At 51.6% G+C, this 13,965-nt stretch overlaps 1 protein-coding gene across 5 annotated transcripts in view; it reads right to left on the reverse strand.

Moving 5' to 3' along the window:
* Positions 1-13,965, reverse strand: part of SAMD4B (sterile alpha motif domain containing 4B) — a 36,604-nt gene that overhangs the window by 4,114 nt on the left and 18,525 nt on the right. For 4 of the 5 annotated variants that reach the window (XM_030874283.2, XM_060289856.1, XM_030874280.2 and 1 more), the window contains 7 exons: positions 9,160-9,630; positions 4,388-4,627; positions 3,705-3,814; positions 3,459-3,545; positions 2,377-2,719; positions 1,180-1,265; positions 561-679 (listed from right to left, as the gene is read on the reverse strand). In XM_030874283.2, the coding sequence (XP_030730143.1) occupies positions 561-679; positions 1,180-1,265; positions 2,377-2,719; positions 3,459-3,545; positions 3,705-3,814; positions 4,388-4,627; positions 9,160-9,630 (1,456 nt within the window). The remainder of the gene's footprint in view (positions 1-560; positions 680-1,179; positions 1,266-2,376; positions 2,720-3,458; positions 3,546-3,704; positions 3,815-4,387; positions 4,628-9,159; positions 9,631-13,965) is intronic. The other variant, XM_060289858.1, reaches the window with a different exon arrangement.

A 13,965-nucleotide genomic window follows, 5' to 3' on the forward strand; every position in this document is an offset into this window, starting at 1 on the left:
TCAGTTTAGGTGGATGGGGCCCATCTGTTCACCTCTTCCTCACCGCCCCCGCCCCCCGGCAGCCCCCATGGGTAGACAGAACACAGATCTGCTCTGAGCAGGGATTCCCTGTCCAAGGCCCTGCTCTGTACATTGTCTCCTCCTGCCCCAAGGGTACTCCCAGGATGGAGACGGGGAGTGTACGAAGGTTTCCTCAAGTCCACTCAAAGTAGTTCTCCTAACTTCAATTCTCAAGCACAATATTTCTGCTGTTTGTTTGGAGTGAGAAGGGACTTCAGAGTCCTCTGCACACAGGTGAGGAGAACAAGGGACAGGCAAGGGGCCAGCTATGGGGACATGTGCTGGTCTTGCCAGCTCAGCACTCTATTCTAATGGAAAATCAGGGACCACCTGATTTTCTTATGGCAAAGTCCTCACTGGGTGACTTACATAAAGACACCCAGTTACTGAATGAGTACAACAGGATTCCCAGCCCAGAATGCAATCACCCCTCTAGGCACTACCTGTCAACCAACGAGGGCCTAGGGAGGGAAGTCCCTGTGCCCTGGCCGCCCGCCTACCCTTTCTGCTGCCGGTAGTTCTGCATCTCTAGTGCGGCTTTGCGCGGGAAGGTCCGGAGGAGCTTCAGCACTTGCTGTTTCCAGGACAGCAGCCGTTTCTTCTGCGTTTCCGTGAAAGCCTAGAATTAGGGGGGTGAAAGGGGTGTGTGTGCTTCTTTCACATTTGCCTTCCATCCATTTGCTCAAATATTTATCAACTGCCTGTGCTGGTCAAAGCTGGGACACAGAGGTGACCTGTGCTCACGGAGCTTACAGTTTAGTTGGGGAGAAGATACACACGCATTCATAAGTGATAAATGCTGTGAGGGAGAAGCACAGGAGGCACAAGAAACCTGATGTTATGAGGGGCTGGTCAAGGCATCCCTGAGATACAGACGTATCAACTGAGATCTGAGGGGCCAGCAGACGGGAGGGGGACTTACTCCCCAGAGGATTATGTACTAAGGCTCTAAGAATGAGTGCTCAGGGGCATCCACTGAACCCAACACTGGGAAGGATGAGGGCTGGAGAGGTGGGCACGTGCCAGTCAGGCAGGGCCCTATTGGTTATATAAGGAATGTTGGTCCTGAGAGTGATGGGGCAGCCTTTCCCTTCTTGGGACCCCTAGAGAAGGCCTCACCTCATGAGTCAGGCACTTTTCGATGAGCTGGAGGTAACTGGTGATGTTCTCCTCGTCTGGTCGGGACACCAGCAGCTGGGTGCACACTTGGGGACATGGGAGAGGGCAGGAGGTTAGCTACCAGCATGCCCTCTGCCATGTTCCAGCTTCCCTGGCCCAGCTGGGTGGCACAGAAGGTGGGTCAGGAAACTCATGCTGGATGAGTACTAGCTATGTGCCAAGCACTGTACCTGGCTTATCACAAGGATATATAAAGTGCCCAGCATAGTGCCTGGCATAAAGCAGATGTGAAGTAAATGATACCTTTTCTCCTTTTTAAGTCTTGCAACAGTCTCATCAATGTAGGCATTTTTAGCCTGAGGCTCAGAGAGGTTGAGTCACTTGTCCCAGGCCACTCAGCTAAAAGAACTTAGACCTGGGACTTCCCTGGTGGTGCAGTAGTTAAGAACCCGCCTGCCAATGCAGGGGACACGGGTTCGAGCCCTGGTCCGGGAAAATCCCACAGGCCACGGAGCAACTAAGCCCGTGAGCCACAACTACCGAGCCTGCGCTCTAGAGCCCACGCGCCACAACTACTGGAGCCCGCGCACCTAGAGCCCGTGCTCTGCAACAAGAGAAGCCACTGTAACGAGAAGCCCGCACACTGAAATGGAAGAGTAGCCACCGCTCGCCACAACTAGAGAAAGGCTGTGCGCAGCAATGAAGACCCAATGCAGCCAAAAGTAAATAAATAAATAAATTTATATATATAAAAAAGAAAACAAACTTATTAAAAAAAAAAGAAACAACTTAAACCCAAGTGTAAAGTTGCCTACACTGTGCTGCCTTAGGAAAAGGCGAGCCCATTAAGAGCTTCACCATACCCATCCTGTGGACTTCAGTCCCCTCTGAAAGAACCAACGGATTCGCCTTATCTGTTCACTCCTTACTGTATGCAGTTTCCACTGACACAACGTCCCATCTTCTGCTCAGGCTGGAGACACTTTGAGGGTAAGGGCTGTCTCCCACCATCAGCCTGGATGCACCTGAGGGCAGGGGCCCTGTCATCTCAGTCTTAGCCACTCTCTGTAGTGCTCTAAACCCCAGAGTGCTTTGAAAAGTTTTGCTTCCATCATTTAAACTGGATTTGACCTTTGATGCCTGGGTTCACTTGGCACCCTGCCCCAGAATTTCCTGCTGGGCCCTGGGTGGTCTCACCTTTGCCCATCACCCGTGTAAACTGACTGGGGATGTCTCCATCAGCAACGGGGGCCGGGGCTGGCTCACTGCCATCAGTGGGAGCTGGAGCTGGTGGAGGGGGGTAGCCCTCTGCAGCTGGAGGGTCCTTGGCCTCACTGCCCTTGTCTGTGCCAGGGTGAGCCAGGGGAGGCTCCGCACCTGGCAGCGGCGGCTCCCCCCGGCCCCCGTCCTTGGCAGTAGAGGTGGTGGCGGTGGCGGCAGCCACAGTGGCCTGAAGGACACTGTAGGCCTTGATGGGGGTGATGATGATCTGCTGCAGCTCCTGCAGAGCGTTTCGCAGATTCCCGCCTTCCAGCACATCCTGAGTGGGGAAGACACAGCCTGGGTCACATGCCAACCCCCAGAGCTACGTAGAATGACTATACATGTGGGGTCAAACAGTCCTTGCAGAGAGCTGGTGGGACCCTGGGTTCCAGCATACAGAGAAGGCAGGTAAGGGCACTGCCAGAGCATACACACACACACACATGCACAAACACACACATTTGTACATACACAGTCCCTGTTCCCCCCTCAAGGTAGAGTCCCACGGAGCTTAGAAGGTGGGGCCTCAGGGTCCCACCGAGGATGGAACCAGATTCAGACCCAGAGATCTGGACTAAGACACCGAAGGGGGCAAAAACCAGAAGGTAAGTGGCAGGGAAAGGGAAAAAGGGATGCAAATCAAGGCAGATGTGTAAGGAGAGTGAGCGGATAAGAAACAACCAACTGGAAAGAGAGATCATGCACACAGGGGAGACATTCTGCTCTATCAGAAAGAGCTGCTAGAAATGGAAAAGTGAAATGGAAGAGAGGGGCTGAGTCAACAAACAAGATTCTGGAGACACAGGCCAGGACAGACAGGGAGGAGAGCCTCTTAGCTTAGCCACAGCAAGTGAACCCTGTGATCTGACCTGCACTTGGTCGTTGGACCCTGGTTCCCTAGGGCTGGGGAGGTCCCGAGGTGGGGGCCACATGGGCAACAAGGCTGACCCAGAGACTTCAGCCACTAGCACCACTGGGTAGCCAGTTGGCCTTGGATGGGGATAGCAGGTCCTCACCTTCTCCAGGGATTTGAGGACACTCTGCCTCTCGCGCAGCTTCTGGATGCTCAGGGCTATCTTGTGGCGGGCACCTTTGGTGACATTCTGCGGTAGGGCAGAAGGGGAGAGGAAGCTGGAAATGGGAGGCTGAGGTACTGAAGGTGCCCCAACAAGGCCCAAAGAGGCAGAGGAGGCTTGGGCTGCAAGGGTAATGTCAAAATGGTACTGCCCCCAACCCCGCCCCGATGGTCCCCTCGGCTTTACCTGAGACTCCAAGTGCTGCTCAGTCAGTGTCATCATCTCCTCATAGCTCATCTGTGAGAAGAGGGCCGCGTACTTGTGCAAGCGGAGGCTCTTAAGCCACGAGGGCACATCTGTGGAAAAGAAGGGAGGGCCTAAGATCAGGAATCTGGCCCTGGTGACAGATGTGGGGAAGGACCAGGCATAAATCATAGGCAGCCTTAAAAGCTGTAGAAAATTGGAAGGAGGTAGGGAGAAGCCAAGGGTCCATAAGCTACCTTCTTCTGTCCAGCCAGACCCTTCCAGGTGGCCTTCCCTGGTCAGAACACCCGATCCTCCTGAGTTGCTGGGTTGGATGTGTACTAGGATGACCTCTGATGTCTTTAAAAGTATTCCTGGAACCTCTATTCCATCAGTTACCTCTGTGTCCTGGCTTTCTTGTCAGACTGGTGTGCCTGAGGGCAGGGGCTTTTCCCCCATCAGACTGGGACCTGTGGGGGTCCCTCTGCCCAGTCTTAAGCCCTAAGGGCAGGGCCTGTCCACTCTCCTCAGACCTGTCCCCTTCTCGGGGATGGAGTGGGGGAGAGGAAGAATTGGGTGGGGAGGGACAGGACAGGTGGCGTGGCAGCTACAAGCTCTCTTCTGTCCTTGTAAGTTCTGCGGAAGCCTCTTGAGGAGGGTCCTAGTGTTACTCTCCCACATTGTACCTTTCATGCCACTGCCGTCCTCCTGAAAAGTGTTCCGGCTGGAGCCCTGCTCCTCCGTCTGCTCGCTGCCAGAGGAGGCCACGCTGCTCTGGGGCGAGAGGGGTGCGTGGTCGGGCGTGTTGAAAGCAGCCCGGGCCCCAAGCTCCTCTGGACTCGGCCACTCACCAGGGGCCTGGGGGCTCGTGGGGATGAGCGACATGGAGCGCTTCAGCGGGCTGGGGTGGATTTGGCAGGGGAGACCTGGCCAGAGGGGGAGAGAGGCAAGAGGTCAGGCTTGGGGATCTGACCACAGGAGACCGTGTCCCCCTGGTCAGTGCCATGGACAGCAGCTCAGCCCTGGAATTCAACAAGAGGAAGGGACCCTGGGGTCTGAGGGGAACCACCTACCAGGTACTGCTGGTTCCCTCACTCCTCCACCCCCCAATCCATCAGCAAGCTCTCAGCCACTTCTCTGAACCGCTCCACTTCCTCTGCTAGCACCCTGGGCCAAGTCACTGGCGTCCCTAGCTGGAATTACTGTCACAACCGCCTCACCGGTTTCTTGCCTTCATCCTTGCCCCCTACAGTCTAATCAACTCACAACAGCCACACTGATCCTTCTTAAAAATGCAAATCTGACCCAGTCAGTCCCCGATTAAATCTTACCTGTAGCTTCCCTTTGCACTGAGAATAAAATTCAAACTCCTCCCCTGACACCTACAAGGCCCTGCAGCATCTGGGCCCTGCTCACCTCTGACTTCTCATGACTCGCCCCTTTGGTTCAAGCCCTTCTAGCCTTTGCCGCACACCCGCCCCAATTTGTTCCTGGAACAGTCAGGCTTGTTCCAGCCTCAGGACTTCTGTGCTTGCTCGCTCTTCTTGTTCTCCTGATCTTAGCAGTTGGCTCCCCCAGGTCTCATCTCAAACAATCACCTCTTCTGAGGCTTTCCCTGAACCCTCAGTCAGCAGTAGCTGTCCCCCACCAACCCCCTATCATATCACTCTGCCTTATCTTTTTTTTTTTTTTTTTGGCGGTACTCAGGCCTCTCACTGTTGTGGCCTCTCCCGTTGTGGAGCACAGGCTCTGGACGCGCAGGCTCCGCGGCATGTGGGATCCTCCCGGACCGGGGCACGAACCCGTGTCCCCTGCATCGGCAGGCGGACTCTCAACCACTGCGCCACCAGGGAAGCCCCGCTGCCTTATCTTTCTTACAGCACCTATCACAGCTTAAAATGACCTTATCTAGTTATTTGTTCACTTGCTTATTAACTGTACGCCCCTCCTACAAGACCTGTGACAGCAGGGCCCTGTCCTGTCTTAAACATCATTGTATCCTCAGTAATTACAATGGGGCCTCGACTAGAGGAGGTTCTTCACAACTACTTGCAAAGTAAGTGAATGAAGTACATAAACTGCTTCCTCAACATCTCTGTTATTGGGCTTCACCACCTCCCAAAGATTTTTCCTATACTGAGCCCAAATCAGGGTGAATCCAGGCCCTCATCCACAGGATGTTTCACATCCTTCATCCATCCCATTCCTGAGGTGAGAAAAAGGATCCAACTTGATTTTTAACCATTCTAAGGACAGGGCAGGTTCCCATGAGCTTCCAGACCTTTACAAGTGCTATTCCCTCCCCCTAGCTCACCGCTCGTCCACCCTTATCTGCCAGCCACTTCAGCCTTCACTCCTGGCTCAAGTGTTCCCTCTTCTGTGACTCCTTCCTCTGCGTTCCCTGGGCCCCTGTGCTACCTCAAGTCCAGCACTTACTGCCCCCTTCACTAGCCTGCCTCACACTGGACTCTGGGCTTCTATAGGATGGCTGCAAGCCTGCCCAATCATTTCTGTACCTCCAGGTCAGGGCAAGATACACAGGAATTTTCGAAGTTTCACTAAGTCCAAAAGGAGGGCACCCACCATCCTAGGGGTGCTAAGGGGGCCTCTGAGCTTGACACAGGAAATCTAGAAGTATCCCAAGTCAAAAAAAGAAAAGGAAACAAAGCCAAAAGCCTCACCCTGGGTAGGTGAGAACATCAAGGCCTGGGGAACTGAAGTCCTTTGCCCCAATTCCCACAAAGAGTTGGGAGGCAGAGACAGAAGAACCCCAGCCTTGTTTCTGATGGAAAGGCTGGGATTCCTGCCAGTGCTACACTGACACCCAGCCTCAGAAGGACAACCAGCCTGGTACAGGTCCCCAAAGCACCTTCCCTCATCTGTGACAGTTATCTATGATCCTAGCCAGGAAGTCACCTGAGGAAGAGGGCAGTGCATTGATCCCACCCACTAAGGCTAGCCTCCTCCCCCTATCTGTGACTTCTGGGGTTCTCTGCAAGGGGCTCCTCCAAGCCTCTGGACTCCTAGAAGATGTCACCCTCTGGGCCCTGGGGGGGCTGGGTAACCCTTAACACAGGCCTTTTTTTTTTGCCTGTCTTGGTGTTCCTGGCTTCCTCCTTCCTCCCTTCTCAACCAAGAAGCGGGAAGGCGAGGCTGAGAGGGCTGGAAATTATCCTCATTGGAACGATTGTGCAGTTCCTGAGGAGCCCTTTTTGGACCCACACTGGGGTGGAGGCTGGCCACAGCATGAGAACCATAAAAACAGGAATGCCGGCCAGACATCCAGGGCCTCACACTCTCCAAGAAGCCCTGGCCTGTCCTTGGCAGCACCCCAAACCCACCCTGCCTGCCCTTACAGGCCAATCCTTGCTCCCCACTCAAAAATAGTTTAATGGCTTCCTGTTTCCTGCAACTGCTTGAAATTGAAATTGAAAAGCTTCATCCTAGCCTTCAAGGCCCCCTCTGAATGTGGCCCTAACATACTGAGATCTGAGAGTCAAGACAGACCTGCGTTCAAATTCTGGCTCTGCCATCTATTAACTTCATGATCCTGAGCAAGTCACTTCATCTTCCCCCTCTGTCTCCACTTCCATGTGAAGTCTCTGGCACAGGGTAAACATGAATATTTGCTACTGCTATTACTCATTTAAATCCTCGCACTTCTCCATCCTAGCCAGACCTGTCTGCATACTGTCCCCTCCAATCTGACACCCCTATACCTTCAATTCATGCTGTGCCCTGTACCTGGAATGCCCAATTCCTCTTCTGGTTCAAATCCCCTATTCAACATTGTTCCAGCTTGGTCCTCTAAAGCTGCTGTCCCCATCGTGGGGAGGAAGGACTGTATGGGCACCCTGCATGGGTGACCCCTCCCCTTGATGAGCATCTTCGGGAGGGTCACTTTTAGGTGGGGGCAGTGTAGCACAGTAACAAAGAATATAAGCTGAGGAGCCAGACTGCCTCGATTGAAATTCTGGCTACACCACCTTGGGCAAGTGACTCCTCTGTGCCTCAGCCAATGAATTTATAAGTATAAACTTCTCAGAACAGCTCTTGGCAAAGACTAAACACTGAATATATTTTAGCTAGAATTACGATTATTAATATACCCTCCCAACATGGACCCAGAAACTGTCATGCTCTGAGACTAGAAAACAAGGTCCAAGACACCTTGGGTTGCTAGAGTTCCCGGAAGTACCCTTCTACCCCTCTATCTTCCCTGATTCTTGCCAGCATCTTGGAAGGAGGCAGGTGACCAGGATATCCATATTCAGCTGGGGAAGAAAGAGGCTCAGGGGTAACTGATATGTAACAGGTGCCACACAGCTGGGCAATGAAGATCCAGGGTTCACCCCACCCACTGGCACAGGTAACATTTCACTGCCACCCTCTCCTGGCCTGCTTTACCCAGTGCCTGCAAAAAGGGGCCGGCCACCTTGAGGTTAAATTTGGAAATTTCTTGCTTTGAGTCAGGTCCTGTCACCTCATCAATCCTTGGAAACGCCATTCTCCCTTATACTGTTCAACTAATATTTCAAAAACTCACTGGAATACCAGCTCCTCCCGCTGACCCCAGCCTCTGCGGGTGCTTGCTAAGAAGCCACTTAGTTGAAGGATGGCACAGTGGTCAGATGCAAGCTCTGGTATCAGACTGCCTGGGTCTAAACCCTGGCCAGTTCCACCACTTGTTCTGTGACCTTGAATACAAGACTTCGTCTCTTTGAGTCTCAGTGCCTTCATCTGCAGAATGGGGCTAATGATATTGTTGTGATGAGGATTAAATGAGATCATGCCTGAAAAGTGCCTATAAAAGAGTACCTAGCACAGTCAATGCTCAACAATGTTACCTACTATTACTAATGCCTTGCAGCATGAGTTACACCTAATATGAACAGGCTTACAAACATACATTTCTCAGAAATGAGTCTGTAGGCTGGAGCCAGATACAAAAATCCAGAATGTCTGGGCTGGAAGGGACCTCAAATTATGATGGTCTATAACTGAAGTCAGGCAGTTATCACACATGCCCAAAGTGGGATGGTAGGGGCAGAGGCCGACTGGGACACATGTGCAGGGTCAGAAGGTGGTGACCAATATTCAACTCCATCTTACGGTTGCCACCAGGAATACAGGCCTTGAGTTGCCAGATCTTTTGACTTTTCAAGAGAAGCTGAAAATCCAGATTTTTAGGAGAAAATTCCCAATTCCTTACATCACCAAATTTATTTAAAAACATAACAAAACAAAAACCGAAGTTTTGTTGAGTTTGAGCTCAATAAAACATGTCTGCAGGTCAGAAATGGCTCTGGGAATGCCAGTTCACAACCTCTGCACTGTCTCATAAAGCTGAGGCCCAGAGAGGTTATGTGACTTAACCAGGGACACAGAGCGAGTGAAGAGAGAGCCCGGTCCGACCCTTTTCAAGTAGGCATGGCCTCCCGGACTCCCACCTCCTCACCTGCGTTTGCGTTGCTCCCAATACTGTTGATGGCTGGCGGCACTGAGCTGGGTGGGTGGAAGGGCACGTGTCCATTTTCCCGGGGTGGCTTGTCCTGCCAGCCTGGTCCTGCCTCCCCAGGGCCCAGCTCTGCAGGGCCACCCCACTCATCCGAGCCCTGGCGTGAGTGGTAGGTGGGCTCAGGCCGGGTGCGGAAGCCGCTAGCTAGCCGCTCTTCCAAGTGACTCAGCCAGAGGGCCAGCGCATTGCGGTCCTCCAGAGTGGTGGCCGGGTGGATAAGGGCATAGGAGAGCAGCTGGCGGCTCTCCTCGATGAAGGCATTGCTCTCAATCGAGTAGGCCAGCACTTTCTGCAGCAGCCTCATGTACTCCGACTTGGCCTCTGTGTTGCCTGGCTGAAGCAGGGGTAGGTGGGACAGCAGGAGGGACACCACCTTCTCTTTGGACTCCTGCTGCCACTGGCTGACGATGGCTGCAGAGGGGACAAGAGGGAATGTCAGGGGAGCCAGGGTGGGGGACTCCCATAAAACCAGGGAGGTGCCTATAGCCTGCTCCCTCAGCTCCAATCTCATTTCCCTTCTCCTTTCATGACTCCGACCTTGTCCCTCATACAGGTGATATCTAACACACTCAGCCTGCTTCCAGAGTAATTTTTTTTCTGGTTCCATCACTCCCACTCTCAGAAACCTGCTTTGACTCCTAATAAGCCAAACTTGCTACTTTGGAATCTGAGCCCCTCCTGCTGCCCCCAGGCCTGCTCTTCTTGCTGTATCCCGACTCTTTAACTTCATGGCCTGTACCTGCTTTCCCCTGACTATCAAAACACCCTCTTTCCTGACTTGGAGGACAATGGAATACAGTGGTTAAAAGCTTGGGCTCAGGAATTCCCTAGCAGTCCAGTGGTTAGGACTCCACACCTCCACTGCAGGGGGCACAGGTTCAATCCCTGGTCTGGAAACTAAGATCTCACATGCCATATGGCTTGGCCAAACAAAACAAAACAAAACAAAACAAAAAAACCTTGGGCTCTGGAATCAGATGGTCTGGACTCCCCAACTCACTAGCTGGACCTCTGTCACTTGAACCTCACAGAGCACTGATTTCCTCACCTGAAAAATTCTGAAGATAATTACAGTACCCAATTCACAGTGTTGCTCTGAGATTCAAGAAGCTAAGAAAGAATGGAAAGTGGCCTGGCATATAGAACATAGTTAATAAATGCTTACTGTTGTTTTTTAAACTGGACTCAGCCTCTAGATTCTCCCCTTCCAATTCATCCCATACACCCAGATGGAGTGATCTTCCTAAAGCACACCAGGATATCATGTTCCTGACCAGGAGCTTATAATGGCAACCAGCACCAATGGACTCAAGCTCAAGAGCTCCTAGCCCAACATCACCTTCATTTCCAGGGCACTCCCCCACCTCCTATTCCTCCAGATAAAAACTTGGTTTAGGATATCCCCATCCTCCCTGGGGCTCTCTCCATGCCATATTCATCCAAGCTTCCATACTCAGGCTGAGATTCAACGCTTTAGCCTGCAACAGTCTCCTTCCTCCTATCCAAATTCTACTTCTTTTAGGGATTGCCTACACCTGCCCTTCTCCAGGAAGCCTTCTGTGGCTACTCCATGCCCTGGTGATCTGGTGATGTCTCCTTCCCATCCCATCGTCTGAGGGCCTGTCTGTCCTGTGAAGATGAGTGAGGCTTCCTCTCTCTACCCAGAAGTGAGCACCCCAAGAATAAGGCCCCAAGCTAGCCACATAAAGGAGGCCTCGGTACTCCCTGGTGGTCCAGTGGGTAAAACTCCACGCTCCCAATGCAGGGGGCCCAGGTTCGATCCCTGGTCGGGGAACTAGATCCCACATGCATGCCGCAACTAAGGGCCTGGATGCTGCAACTAAAGGTTCCTCATGCCGCAACTAAGACCCGACACAGCATGAATGAATGAATGAATAAATAAATAAATATTAAAAAAAAAAGGAGGTCTCAGGAAGGAACTGTTACAGGACTGACTGTCCTCCTTGAAAACCTTGTTACCACTTCCATGACTAGCTCAATGGAGTGGAGGATGGCAGGTAATGCTGATGGGGCAAGGGAAAGGGACAAAGTATACCAATACTTGAGAAAAGAGACAATGATCAAAGACTGGGACCAACTCTGCCCTCACTCTTGGGCAACTGAGCTCATATCTATAGCCACGGTAATGATTTTCAAACACCTAACAAGGAAGTTCTGAGAGTTGAGTTACTGGGATATTGGTGAGGTCTTGGAAAGGGACAAAGGAGCTGGTTCTAACCAAACAGAGCTAGGACCCCAGAGGGGTGGGTGATGAAAAAGAACAGGCAGTGATGTGGCTTATGTCCCTCCTCTCCTACTTACTGATGTAAATGTGATCACCTCACTGAGCTCTACTTTCTCTGTCCATAAAGTGGGGCTCACAATCATTCCTACCTGGCATGGTTGCTATGAATTGAGACCAAAGCACAAAGGAAGGCACAAAGTAAGTCCTCAGTAAACATCAGCTGTCATTTCTAACACCATGGTTATTGTAACTTACAGGGGCTCCCTCCTTTTGAATACCCACAGAGATTCTCAAGGCATAAGCCAACTGCCGGACCAGGAAACAGAGAGGCTGGGAATGGGCATGTATAGAAGGAGGGCCTCAGAATTCTAGCCATCTGGATTTCAAGTGAGCCCTGATCTGGATCCCTCTGCCTCTGATGGTGTCTCAACCCAATTTCCTTAAGGCTTAATATTCCAAGGACCTCTGGTCTCCTTCGGCCACACTACAGACCAGACACCTGGCCACTGGAAGCCTTGCATAAAAACCTGAGAAATACTTTTTTCACACATTTCTTTCCCTTAATGACCTGTCTGGAAATCTATGGCTTGGGAATTCACATAACTAATTCTTACATTTGTAGCTCTAAGAAAATGAAACACATACACCTCTCAACTCCTGGCCATATAAGTGCACATTTTCTTGCCTGCGCCTCTCTGACCCAAGCTTCCTAGAGAACCCCTGTTAAAGTGTTCAAGGGTTCATCCATTTATTCAGAGTCATGTTATGCCCACAGTACTGGCCAAAACAGAACGAAGAGTAATACTACACAATAATAGTAATAATGGATATTTACTGACCATTTATTCTGAGCCAGACACATGCTAAGAACATGACTGTCTTTCATCCTCACCTCAACTCTTGTTTTAGCACCCCCATCTTGTAGATGAGAAAATACATTTGGGAAGGTGATGCCAAGGTGACAGAGCCAAGATCTGAACCCAGGTCCCTCTGCCTCGAAAACTGGGAGGAACTTTTACCCACAACCCTCTACTATCTCTCCAATGCTGCCTATCTTCTTCTTCCCCCTGTCCCTGGCTTTCAAGATCCCTTTCAGGACCTGCCACACAAGGCTAGGAAACCTCGTCCCCTCCATCCATCTTCTGAACTAGCTCCCCATGACCATGAAGCCATCTCTCAGGTCAGCTCCATATCTAAAGATCTTTCCAAGGTGGGATAAGCCTTCCTGACTTCAGGGAGTCTTCACCTTTCGAGCTCTCCCACCTCCATCTGGCACTGGATCACATGGGAAGGACCTCCCTGGTACTCCATTTTCCTGACTTAGTCCCTGAGTTTTTAGTTTTTGATGAGAAGGAAGAAGAAATATAGTGACTGAAGATTAGGGACAGAAAGTTAAGGACTTGCATCCCAGGTGTGGTACAGTTGCCTGGGCAATATGCCTCCTCCTCTGTAAAAGAGGGATTACAGGGCTGTTGAGAGGATTTAGGGAGACAATGAATATAAAGCACCTGACAGAGTCTGCCCATAGTAAGCACTCAGTATGTGACTCAATGATTGGTGTTTTTCTCCCTTCTCCTCCAGCAGAGTTGGCCTACCCCTTTAGCCCTACCCTGATGCTCTCAATCGCTGTTGTTCAGGCCTTGCAGGGTAGCCAGAGGCATCTGGGACAGAGAGAAGCCTTGTCTAGTCCCTCCCCCACCCCAGAGTACTGCCAGGGCTAAGGGACACAGCTTCTCCTCTGGTACTGCCAGGGGACATGACAGAAGAGCCCCAAGGGTTGGGCTCAATGAAGGACCTTGTTCTACTGCAGTGAAAGGGGAGAGTGGTTTTGGAAGAATGGAGGCTGACCCTAGGGAAATGTGTGTTCATGTGTCTGCACAGCGGTGAACTGGGAAGGGTGGGCCTCCCATGACTGGAAAGCATCAGAGAGAACTGGAACTGGTCCAAGGAATCTGCACAGCCTCAGGCCCCTTGGGGTGAGCCCAGCAGGGGCTGCAGATGATAGGTAGGGATGGAACTTCTAGTTTCCTGCCCAGGGCAGAAAAGTCTGGCCCAGAGTTGAGGCACAGCAGAGGCCCAATGAATACCTGCACAGCTGAACCCTGATGGTCCCCTGGAAGGTAGTGGTGTCTGTGTGTGTATAATGTGCCCTGTCTAGGATCCCTTGACCTCAGGTCTCTCTGTCTCATGTCCTAGCAGAGTATACTGAGTAAAGAGTACAAGTTCAACTGGCAAACTTGCCTGGATTCGAAATCTAGCTCTGCCTCTAAGACTAGGTCAGCATAACTGTGGGCCAGTCCTTTAAACCTCTCTGAGCCTTGGTTTCCTCTTCTGTACAATGGGGGTAGTTAAAAGCCCCTACATCACAGGGTTATTGTAAAGATTCAATGAGACAATCGTGCAAAGCACCTGATCTGTGTTAAGTGCTCCATGCATTTCAACTATTATTGTCATTGCTGATGGTTGAAGATCTAAAGCCTACGCTATTTCGGGGCTGGAGG

Source organism: Globicephala melas, chromosome 19 (genome assembly GCF_963455315.2).
Source record: "Globicephala melas chromosome 19, mGloMel1.2, whole genome shotgun sequence".
Lineage (NCBI taxonomy): Eukaryota > Metazoa > Chordata > Mammalia > Artiodactyla > Delphinidae > Globicephala > Globicephala melas.